The sequence below is a fragment of the Pygoscelis adeliae genome, unplaced genomic scaffold, assembly GCF_000699105.1.
Source record: "Pygoscelis adeliae isolate BGI_AS28 unplaced genomic scaffold, ASM69910v1 Scaffold4, whole genome shotgun sequence".
NCBI classification, from domain to species: Eukaryota; Metazoa; Chordata; class Aves; order Sphenisciformes; family Spheniscidae; genus Pygoscelis; species Pygoscelis adeliae.
The window spans coordinates 7,774,095-7,786,594 of NW_008824986.1; the positions used below are offsets into that span (position 1 = coordinate 7,774,095).

General features: G+C 40.7%; 1 protein-coding gene across 3 annotated transcripts in view; it reads right to left on the bottom strand.

The window, feature by feature from the left end:
- MGMT (O-6-methylguanine-DNA methyltransferase) overlaps window positions 1–12,500 on the bottom strand; it is a 162,108-nt gene that overhangs the window by 3,974 nt on the left and 145,634 nt on the right. For all 3 annotated transcript variants that reach the window (XM_009325852.1, XM_009325851.1, XM_009325853.1), the window contains one exon: window positions 3,973–4,112. In XM_009325852.1, coding sequence (XP_009324127.1) covers window positions 3,973–4,112 — 140 coding nt within the window. The remainder of the gene's footprint in view (window positions 1–3,972; window positions 4,113–12,500) is intronic.

Consider the following 12,500-nt stretch of genomic DNA (forward strand, 5'->3'; position numbering starts at 1 on the left):
AATCCTGGTGAACAAGTGACACTGAGAAGCTGTAATCAATAGCTCCCTGTGCGTTTTTTCTTCTGGTCAAATGGTTCAGCACTACTGACAGCCCTGACACTCAGAACATGATGCTAAATCTTTATCAACAGCCATCTGGGTGACTGGCAGAACAAGACTTGGGCGGTCATTAACGCTCGTGGCAATCTGTGAATAAACTAACTCCTCAATAATGCGTTTGTTTAGAAAAAAGGTGGGGAAAAAAACTCCCTGCACAAGGTATCGATCGCCTTTGAATTGCATTTAGCAAATTCCGCCTGAGGATGGAGCCGAGCGGTACTCCGCCGCTGCGCTCCACTCGTTAAGAGTTTTCAATTTGAGGCAACGGAAACCTGACCGTCCCATTATACTGCTGATGGGCTGGAGACCTCCAGAAACTGCCAAACTGTCAAAACCAGATCAGCCAGGCCGTAATGGAAACAGCTGAAATATCAAGTTATAACATACAACAAGAATCACATTCAGCAAAAAATAATCTTTCAGTTTGCTCATGTCCTATTGCTTTTTCTCCCCCTCTTCCCCAACAGAAACAAATACCGTAATGTGACCCAGCATGGGTCCCGGGTTATTGCCAGCCACCAAAGGAATTAATGCACAAGTAGTTTTATGTGTCCGCAACGTTTCAAATCCATACTTCACAATCTTCTCATAAATGCACGATTACTCCTTCCAATCTCCAATGTTTAAAACATTTTGGCTGAATAATATCCTTGACTTAGGATAGATCGGTATTAGCATGAAGGTGTACACTTAGCTGGGCTTTAGCCTAAACAATAACACAATCAGAGAGAATATAAAAGCCAACGTATGCAGCTATGACTGCCGTTAACAGACTGCTGAAGACGTCTTATTTAAGGCACAGAACAGTCATTTAGGATGGCCTTGGACTAATCAGCCCAACATTCGCCATTTCCCATGAGTCTCTGTGATTTCTTTTTGATCCTCCTATGCTAGTCTAATGAGATTTTTAATTGAACTTTATGGGTTCCCTTTGAGGACCACAGACCTTGCAATCAATGTGAACCACAAACTATTTGAAGTTTGTCTGGCAAAAGGTGAGTCATCCCCACTATGTCCTTGGCATAAACTGAGGCAAAGATGTCACATCTTTCAGCTGCTGCTGGCACCTATTCCACCTTCTCATAAAGTTGAAGGTCATCGTATGAATTATGTGAAGCAACCCAACAACAAAGGGAAACCTGTGGAATGCACACTACCACAATTAAAGATCAACCCCTGATTTGTAGAAGGGAGAAATGTTCTGGTATTTTGTGGAAAAAGGTGAGATACGCAATTTTATGAACACATTTGAGTAACAAAGCAATGCCAAGCTCGGGTTTATTTCAAACACTCATTTTTACTGTTATTACTATCCTCATTAAATCATGTTTATGATTGAGTCATCGTGTCTGTAATTTAGTCCTTTAATCATAGGAAGCATCTGAAGGTGCAAACATATTATGATTTTGCTGTTTTGCATAGCTTCTGCAGCAATCATTAATAGAAGTATTCACTTTTATTTCACACTCGCAATAAAAGCATTCACTAGTTTCAACTTCTCTCCTGTGAACAAAAATCACTAATCTGCTGCTTAACAAAACATCACATTTCTGCAACAATTTCGAAGCAATTGCTCCTCAAAACCAGTACTTATATCCTAAAGCTCGGGTTGCAGGTGTAGCAGTTGCTAACACCACAGCTCTTTGCATTCTGCGCTGATACGTTAATGATGCTGCAGTTCAGATGACGTGTTCAGTTTAATGAACTGTTTAGTTAGAGTCAAAGCTTGATATCTCATCTGATAAACAGACTGCAAGTGTGTTTATACACATACTATGTTCATGGGTATCCTACAATTCTGTGCAGGTAGTAGTACACTACCAGAGAAACTCACATAACGTCTAATGGGTTTAAGCTTCTAAGCTCAATAAAGAAGTACACCCTGATATTTTAAGCGTGTATCAGATTTTCCTAGGAAACCGTTCATATAAGCAGTATAAAGCTACATTTCGTCCATACACTGTATTGTACTTGACAATACAAACTATTTTAATATGATGGAATGCTTTCCAATATAATATTGTGTACATTAAGATAAGGCAATACAATGCAAACCTACAGGAAATAGTTCTCAAAGAATAACAATATAGTGTTGTGCAAAAGGATATGTAACTGCTATTGCCTAGAAATGTACCCAGCTTTGCCCTCAGGCTGCAGTGGAGCAGCAGCATCCAAAGTAGCGGTAACAGCAGGTTGTGGTGTGAAAATTCCTGCTTTTTCCCCTGTGAGGAAGGATGAAAATAGTTCTGAAAATACAGAGCAAAGCTACTGCAATTTTTTTAAAATGGGGTCCTATCTTATTATTGTTATTTCCCATCCCATACTACAGCTGCAGTGTTTTCTGTCCCCAGCAGAAATTTTTAAAGTATATTATAGACAATAATGTATGGCTTTAGGGAAAAAGTTATATTCATATAATACCACCCCAATATTTCATAATAGAAAGCTGATGATAAAAAAAAAAATCAGTGCTGTTATGAGAGCCCTGCCCATTCCAAAACACATTTTTATGACTACACATCTCCTGTAGTTAGTCTGTAATTTCATGCATATTCCACATGCAAACACATAGTCCTTTTGTACTGTAATGGGAGCACCTATTCACTACGTTTCTCATATTTCCCATACAAATCTTTACATGGTCCTCCAGACCTCTGAGCCATAATATGCAGGTTGACTATGCATAATATGCAGGTTGATTTTATGAATGAGGTGAAATATAAAGATAATATGTGGCACTGCAAAAAACCCTCACCTTCATTATTTCTATATGTAAAGCCACCAGCTCTTGTGAAAACAGATTTTCTAACCCACTTTGCAACTACACATTGCAGTCTTGTATGTACCTTATTAACGAAAACACTGAGGACTGAATGTAAAAACAACACAGGAGGTCAAAGATGATGGCAGGTATAATGCTGGAGAAAAGGATAGGAATTCGGGTATGGAAAGACATGTTGCTCAGGGCAAGTGGTAATGAGGGAAAATATGTTGAAGAATGGCCAAAAAGGCCGCAATGATATTAATAGAAATCAAAGTTTTTTATTTTTTTAAAGGCAAGTAGCAAGGGAATGAATGCGTAAAGACAGATATAGTGGCGTTCTCTTTACCAGGTTTTCCTTTCCTTTCCACAGGAACCCGTCAGCTGCAGGCTGCAGCACTAGTCCCACGCCAATCAGTGTGATTCAGGTGCATAAATACATCTGGAAATCTAAACCTGGACAACTAAAAGGGAAAGATAATTACCGGGAAGACAGACAAAGAGGCCAAGTATAACATACTGTTTTTCCAAAATCCACAGGACTAACCTAGAACGCTACTCCCTCCAGTTGGTTCAAATTCAGGCAACTCACCTATATCTAATGGAGAAATGCCATTTACAGCTGGTTTGGAGCGCATGGGGAAAAAAAACATACTGACAATTAGGGATTTGATTCAAACGTGTACCTACATGATTTAAAATCCCTCCTCTTCCACATTTTCAGAAACACATGCATGCCAGAGAGGATGGACTGCTGTTAAGACAACCAAAGCTACTCACACCCTGTCAAAATGAGGTCCGTGTCAGGGGATAAAAGACTTCCCTCACCTAAGAAAATATAAGGAAGTTTGAGAACAACAAAATGTGTAGAGGCTGATGAATGAAAAGAAGCGCAATGTTTCTATTTCAAATCTAACTCCACAAATGGTAGGGAATAAATCACATTAAACTGGGATGTGCATTATTGCTGATTAAGAACACTTACTGACCTTATTACTCATGGTAGACCAGTCTTCATAGCAGATAAATTTAATCTAATGACATTTAGCCCGCAAAGCTCTCTAAATCCACCATCTTCCATCAACTTTATTTAAAAGTTGACGTGAACTTACAGGATTGCTCCTCATCGCTCCTCCCACCGCTCTCGCCGCTCTGCTGTTGCCTGCAAGGTCTGCTAACTGCTTGTAGGAAACGGCCTCTCCAAACTTCACGTCTCTCAACAGGGTCCACAACACTTGTCTGGTGAACGAATCTGCAAAGAAGACGAAGCGAGTACTGTTCGTATGCATGGCTGAAAAAAACAAGATGAAATATTGAAAAAATCCAATGCAAAGCAGAGTCTCAATAGCAGCTTTCTAATTTAAATTTAAACAGCCCCGATGCACTATCCTGTTATTGTATCCTATATTACTACATTTAAATACATGATTATTAGAAAGGGCGCTTCAAGTAACCGATCACTATAAAAAAGGATTTAAGGCTTTGATTTTCCTATATTTTTAATTTGCTTCAAGTACAATTATCCTGTTAACTCATACAATGTGTTTTTTCCATTAAATTGGCAGAGTATAAATTAGCATAGAGTCAAATTAAAAAGGGAAGAAATAACCGGCTCTACCTATTTTACAAAGCCCTCGCATCTCCAGCTAATTTCCAACTTCAGCTGGGACATGCGGCAGAAGAAGCCCTAGAGCCAGCGGACTCGGTATTATCCTGGCTGACTGCATTTTATAGTCGAGACCCCCAAGCTACTGCTCAGCACTGCAGACATTACAAAATGTAAGGACTAGCTGTGACCTTGAACGTACGGCACATCCGTAATGATACAGGGCTCTGAAAAAAAAAAGTATCTATATCTTCTATTATTTTAATTTTAATTCACCAGCAAATTGCTTCTAAGTGTTCCAATTGCTGAAATAATGAATAAGCAAATGCATTAGGACCAGCTTTCTTCTGCATCTCAGGGTTTTACCTTCCCAACCCAGGATTATTTTACAAAAGGAAAACCGGTAGCCGTGTTTGGATTTTAGTTGGGTTGAACACCTATTGCTCTTCCAAAGCACTTGTAAAAGCTTTGAAGATCTAACTAGTGAATAACTTGCTGAGAGGAGCGAGCTGGCGAATAAAAAAAAAAGAAAAAGGAAAAAAAAAAGGAAAAGAGATCCCTTCCCCCAGCTGAGAGCTTCAGTCTCCTGTTTTGGCAAAGAAACAAACTGATTAAAAACATTTTCTTTCTTTAGTTGTCAAAAAAGACATTGATTATGTTACATAGGAACATAGCGAAATGTGATTTTGTTCTTAAAGGAAACCCATACACCATTATGTGTGTGTTAAATAATAAAAATCACTTCTTAACTGAAGGGAATGATAATCACTTCATTGAAAAAATCTGTTTAGTCTTTATTATAACATTAAGCAAATTAAACATCAGCATAATCCAGGTGATACGAGAAAAGGGTCATCAAAGAAATTAACTTTGTTGTTCATTAATTTACATGGATTAGTAGAGGGCAAAGAGATAGCAAATCTGCTCTAGTTTTTTATGATATAATTTCAAACTGTACACCATTTGTGGCAGTAGGGTGACTTTGGGGTTAATCAGACTGATTTGTCCTTTTAATTGCTTTCTATTCAAAGAAAATTCATTAGATAATGTTCTCTTCAAAATTCATGAATCAATTTAACTGAAGAAACCACATTAACAGCTTTGGGTTCATTAGCACAAGCAGTTGTGTTACTAGCTGATTGCTAGGAGGGTTTCCTTAGGCAAACAGATTTTGTTTACTGTGATTTCTTCAGAAAGGTTTATTTCAAATCAAATTGTTACTTATTACTTTTTTAACTTTCTTTTTTAAGCCAGCAAGATTAGTGGTAACCTTGCCTACTCAGGGGTCTTGGGGAATTATTGCCTGATGTCATCTTTTAAATCAATGAAACGCAGTGACTGCACGTTGCCGGGGCCCGAGTCCAAAAAATTCCCTTCTTTTCCCTCAGTTTTGGCAGGGGAGGAGGTGGGCTGGGACGTGACGGACCCATAACTTTCTGAAACCTGTAGGAATAAGAGGAGAAGTGGGTGCAGCCTGCGCTGGAGCACTGAGCGGTCGTGGGAGGATGGGGCAGCTCCAGAGCTCCCCACAGCAATAGCACCACCACGCCAAGCGATGCCCAAATTATTGACTACCTTTTAACATGCTAAAAGAGGGACAGAGATTATCATCTTCTGACAAGCAGGGACAGAGATTATCCTCTTTCCAGAGCCACTGTACATTTTTCATGGGAGAATATATACTGTTTCTGCACCCACATAAAACACTGGAAGTTATAGTTCAAAAGAATGAAATATTTAGCAATCATGCACATCATTTTATAAATGTATCTGAAAACTCAATTTCATCCTGTAGGGAGCAAATGCATTAATTAGTTTAAGCAGCTCTAAGAGACAGTGCCAAATACTGTTATTAAACTGTCTGCAAGTGTGAGTGCCTGTAAGCATAACCTGCCCAAATTAGATGGCTGAACTTTCACCAATTTTCAGTGTGTGCCAACATTTTATGCCGTTAAATATCATTATAAAGTGCTGTAAAATACGCACATAAAAATTAACACACACAAATTCTCTCGTTACGTGAAAACACTTCATACCTCCGCGAGCTGAGGATGCCTGCGCCATCCTGGAAAGGCAGATGCCAGCAGAGCAATGGCTGAACTGAACCACATCATATGAATGTGAATATCAGAGGTTTTCTCCTTCCTCTGCACCCACCTACAGCGTGCACTGCACTGCTGTCAGCAAAAATATGCCCTCTAGGTGCCAGACTCTGGACTGTCCTCTTGCCAAGGAACACGTGTTATGGCCAACACAGAGCAACTAGTGTTGCTAGAAGCTATTTCTCATTTAAGTGATCAATAATTTGTCAGATTTTACATGAAAATGCATACTTCACCAGTTCCCACTGGGAGCTGGAGCTGCACCAGGAAGGTGGGGGTGAAGGTGAACTGAAGGATAGGGAAGGGAGAGACCTGCGACCGAGTTGGGTTTCCAAGTCTCCACAGCGCTAAGGACCTGTTCCCACCTCCAGCTGCTGTGTCCATGGCCCCCAGGGACCACAAAGGTAGTTGGGAAGGTTTCACAGAATCATAGAATAGTTTGGGTCGGAAGGGACCTCTGAAGGTCATCTAGTCCAACCCCCCTGCCGTGGGCAGGGACATCTTCAACGAGATCAGGTTGCTCAGAGCCCCGTCCAACCTGACCTTGAATGTTTCCAGGGATGGGGCATCCACCACCTCTCTGGGCAACCTGTGCCAGTGGTTCACCACCCTCAGCGTAAAAAATTTCTTCCTTATATCTAGCCTGAATCTACCCGCTTTTAGTTTAAAGCCATTCCCACTTGTCCTATTGCAACAGGCCCTGCTAAAAAGTCTGTCCCCATCTTTCTTTATAAGCCCCCTTTAAGTACTGAAAGGCCGCAATAAGGTCTCCCCGGAGCCCTCTCTTCTCCAGGCTGAACAACCCCTGTTTAATGACAGGCGATGGGAGAATGACTTCTTGGATGTTTTCCTCCTACAGACATCACCGTTGCAGTACTCACTGGTCAAAAACATCATAATTGCACCTTACTATCAGCCCTGCTAATCGTGTGGTAAATTGGCAAAGCAATGCACCATCCCACCACGAATGGATGTGCCGGGACTGATCTGAAATTAATATTTACAGATAAGTTACATGCCCCTAAAAAGGGGGACTTAGCCTGAACTTGCTGTTGATACCTAAATGCTTCAGAGGTCACTCGCGACAGGCCACTAGACTTTAATTCTCCATATAAACACATTACGTCCATGGGGATAACAGAGTGAAAATCAAGTTTACTTTAACACCAGTCGTATCATAACTTTTAACAGTGTAATTGAAGGTGGCAATTAGTACAAAGAAGTGAAGTCATATGCTACTATCTAACAAAGTGCTGCCACAGCATTTATCGTGTTAGTGAGGGGCTCAGCCCCCAGGGCAGGCAGGATGGATGCTACCGGCAGCACAGGGGGGGAAAAGCAGAGTTACCAGCGTCAGTCCCTTCCTGTCCCTTCTGCACCTCCTTGCATGGTTCTTGGTGCAAGAGAGGTTCATAAGATACACAGCCTGATTTTACATCCTTTTTAATCCCTTTGATTAAGAGGGATTAAAGACAGACCATTTTTTTCCTTCTCCTCAACACTGATTGCTGGGAATGTTAGTTTTTCTGTTGTTTGGTTGTGGGTTTTTTTCCCCCAAGGGTTTTTGCAAATGCAAAGAAACAGTTATAAATACTCACCCCTTCTCACCATCTTTTTCACAGCCTGTCTGGGGTACTACATAGGCAACTTTTTTTGTTTGTTTTTACGCTTATCAGTTTTCACCGTTATTACTATTGGTAAAATATCAAGCATAATACTTCAAAAATACTCCAATTTGTCCACAAAACAGCAGCATGAGCTTCCACTTAATCCAGAAAAACTAACTTGGCTCTTGGACCTTGGAAGAACAGACTCATATTCGGAAGAACTGAAGAATAAACTGAAGAACTTTTACTGACAACAGGCAACTACATAAACAGTTAATGCAAGCAAGAGTGCTAATTTTTAGCAATTTTGAACCTCCTTCACTATTAAATAGGCAGTTTAAGCCATATTAAGTATGTCACCTAAGCAGCAATCTGAATACTGACAATCACTGCTACCCTACCCTAGACTGAAATAGCAAGCAGTATGTGAAAGAGATAAATGCTTGTCTAAGTCTCTTAACTGTTTAATTATATTTTGCTCTTGTTATGAGGCAGATCAAGAAATGCTTTTCTTCCCTTTACAATAGCTGCAACTCCCTGACCGTTGGTACTCTATGGTAAAAAATGCAATTATTAGTTGCTATTAAAGGATTACTGGGAATATAGATTAGACAGTATGGTGATACCATATCCCATAAAGGAGTCCAAACATCTCACTGCAATAGAGACAAAAGATTGCTTAAAATCAGGGGTGCTGCAACCGTCTTGCAAAAATAATTCAGAAAAGTCTATGAACTTTTATTGTTGCTGTCTGCATGTGTGATATTGGTATATTATAGAGACAGAATGTGCCCAACTGAAAATAATGAAGTTAAACTTTACCTTTATGATTGCTTAAATAGTTGAACCAAAGCAAAGACCTTGGCCATTTTGAATGACCGAGTTTTATGAATGAAGATGCAAAAATAATCTAATTATTTTAGAGTATCTGTTACTGACTTTATATAATCCATCATCAACTTTATAGTAAAAAAATGTATTTATAAAAATGAAAGTGGCAAAAGTTCCAACAAAATCGTATTTCATATTAACAGGTAAATAATGGAGGGATTAGACAAATATTTACCTGAATTCCACCTCTAGCTAGTCCAAGATCTGCGAGAGCACCCCTGTGCCTGTTATTTTGGATATAGAGTTAGACAAAAATTCCTCAGTTAAAAACATAGCAATTCCATTTACAAGACACAGATCTGAAGGAAATCCCCTGCCTCAAAAGCATCAGTCTAAAAATGTTTTTTTTAACATTTTTGTCAAAAATTTCCTCGCAGAACAAGATTCACACGCTCATCAGGTCTGCTATTAAGCACAGACATACAGCACCCTGTGCATTTACTTCTCCTCCTAACGTTCATCTTCTGAGCTTGTACTAGTAGTTCGCTCAAGGTTCCTACTATATCTTTGCCCAGCCTTGGCTCCAGCTGAGTCTCTTCCCACCACTCCAAAACAAACAAGCGTTTGTACGTGATAACTACCACATTGTTCCCTTCCCACCATCACTCTACAACTGCATGGTTCAGACGACTCATGCAATAGTTTCCCATGCTCTGTCCTACTTATGATTGCATTTAATTAGCTAAATTAATGTTTACGCCTGAAACATATCACTTTCATATCATCCAGATCTGACCTCATGGTACTGCCGGCCAAGACGAGTTGGACCTCAGTTGATTCCCCATCTCATAAGAGGTGGGTGCTCAGTGCCACCCTCTGCAGGGCAGAGCCACCAGACCATCACGGACAGCACACCTCGACTGCAGACCTATCACACTTTTAAATGTTTTTATTTATTTACTTTATTATTTCTCACCAGCGTGCCCCTATACCATGGATCATAACAATGAAGTTGTGTTTCTAGTGCGTATTGCAGTGGCACAACTAAAGGAGTGATAATTCTTCAAAACATTGCATTTTTCCCCAGTAGAGAAAACGTTCTACATTCACTCTACATTTATCTGTAGATAAATTAAGGTCAACTGCAGTGCATTCTGACTACAGAACTAGCAACCATTCAAGCAGATGTCATTAAGCATTCAAAAATTCAAAAACCCAAACCAACCCAGAATGTAGCACTGACAACAGTTGAAGTTAACTTGCCCCCTCCATTGTAGCATCTTTGGTGAACATAACTTCTTGCAGCAGACCCTGCAGTGCCCATTTCTGACCCAGCACAAGCCCTATACCACCTCTTCTACTCTTTTCTGAATACTGCTAGGCAGATAGAGTTGCATGAGTAAATACTTAATGAAATTCAAAACATCAGTTCATAAATATTAGGCAGTCCATATTAAAACCATTAGAGTACACTAGAGCGTTTGATAATGTGGCTCAGGTGTTATCTTGTGCTCTCCCACAGGTCACGATGTTCCCCTTTCTGAGCAGTACAGAAATGTGGGCTAGGGGAATGCTTTTATAACGCTTTTATGTATTGCCTATGCATGTATGTGTTTGCAGTATGTAATATAATAAAATATAAACACAACTATAATTTATAAACATACTATGTATCTGTATCACTTAAGTGAAAAATGTACCAATATGCTTTCTTTTAATATAGAGAATGTTCAGGGTGGCTCGCATTAAGTGGCCGAGCTATGTTAAAACCCAATTAATGGGAGCTGTTTCTGATCTGTAGTTTAACACAGTTTTAAATGCAGTTCCCTTCAGACTGCTGAAGGGGTTGTGGGGCCAAATTCTATCCTTAGAAGCAAGTAACTCTCCCTGGACCTCATCCAGCAGTATTTCTGCAGGTTAAACTCCCTGGAAGTCAGTGGGTGTTTTACTTGAGCGGTAACTGATATTCTGACCCATTTTTTGTGCAGTAGCCTTAATAGCAGTTTGCTATGCACTTGCAAGAGCAGACTATAATTTTAGAGCTGATGGAAATGAGGAGATGAGTCTGATGCTCAGCACCAGCCCTTTACATCCCCTGTCTGTGGCACGTTGCAAACTTCCCCGGATTCCCACTTCCAAATTCAAACCCAAGCAAGGTTTTATGCAAACTAACGACTCCTTAAACATTAGCAACTTCATCTAAGCTAAATATTCATACCGGACTTTGAATGCCACGACATCCCTGAACAGGCTGGGGCTGGGTTTTGGAGTCCATGGACCGGTAAGATGGAGGAAATTGCAAAGCACTTGACAACTCCCTCTTGGGCTACAGCACAGACCATGTCATTGCACAGCATCCCCTGCCAGGTGATTTGTGCAGCTGTTTGCAGCAGCAGTACAGTTAAATGAAGAAGCCACCTGATTATCCTCTGAGCTGTAGGTAATACACCAAGCTGCAATTGCTACAGGAGAGGAGAACAAATGCTTTGGATGAAGAGACAGAGAAAATATCAGTCTCTTCCTAGCCAACAAAACATGGCAGGCAAGTCTTACATTGCAGAGGGGATGGAGGTAAGCATAAAAACAATTTATTTTTCTCTGACACCAGTTCTATGCCGATTCCTGAGAATCCATCCCATTTTCCTGCATTAAGATTTCCCTACCGCACCGGTATTCGGTGAGCCGGAGAGCCGCCTCCTCCTCCTCCTCGGCATTATCTCCTTGTGTTTCCTTTTTTCCCTACCACTACCCCAGTTGCAGTTGGGCCCAACAATGCTAAATCAGACTATAAACAGAAGTGTCTTTATTAACTACTGTTTCCAACCTGTAATGATCTGCTCGATGGGCAGTGGAGGGGAAGGGCAGGGTTCACCCCTCTCCTGTGACACAGCAGGTATCTCTGCACGTCTTAGCCTCTTGTAAGTCCCCATGGGTGGAAAATCCCAAGCTCCCTCTTGAACTTTACTCTCCTGTTTTGATCAACCAAGTTGTGTCACTGTGAATTATTGAATTAGGAAGTTCAGAGGAACAAACCCCTCACTGCATGTGTAAATGATGCACGGCCTCCTAATCACAGCGTCTTGGTGTGCTGGAGCCCAGCGCTCAGCCCTGCCACTCGGGATGGCAGCTTCATTCCTGTCACAATTAAAAACGTAAACCTCCCGCCATTAGGAAGCCAACCAAACAAGGACAACGTTGGATGAAAAAGACGGCAAAAATGTTTAATAAATAGTTTCTCCGAGAGTTTGTCATCATCCAAACCATTTCAGCACATATAGGGAGGTAATGACACCCCACACCATCGCTTTCTCCATCCACATCTCTCCTGCACCAAAGCTACCTGATCCCACCGCTGCTGCTGGAGAGCCAACACCACCACATTTTTCACATGCACAAAAATTCCAATCAACATCCAAGCTATAAAAAGCCTCCAGCTTCCGTTTTCCACATTTCAGCCATTGAGCAGATTTAAGTAAACAGGTACCGTGAAGAGT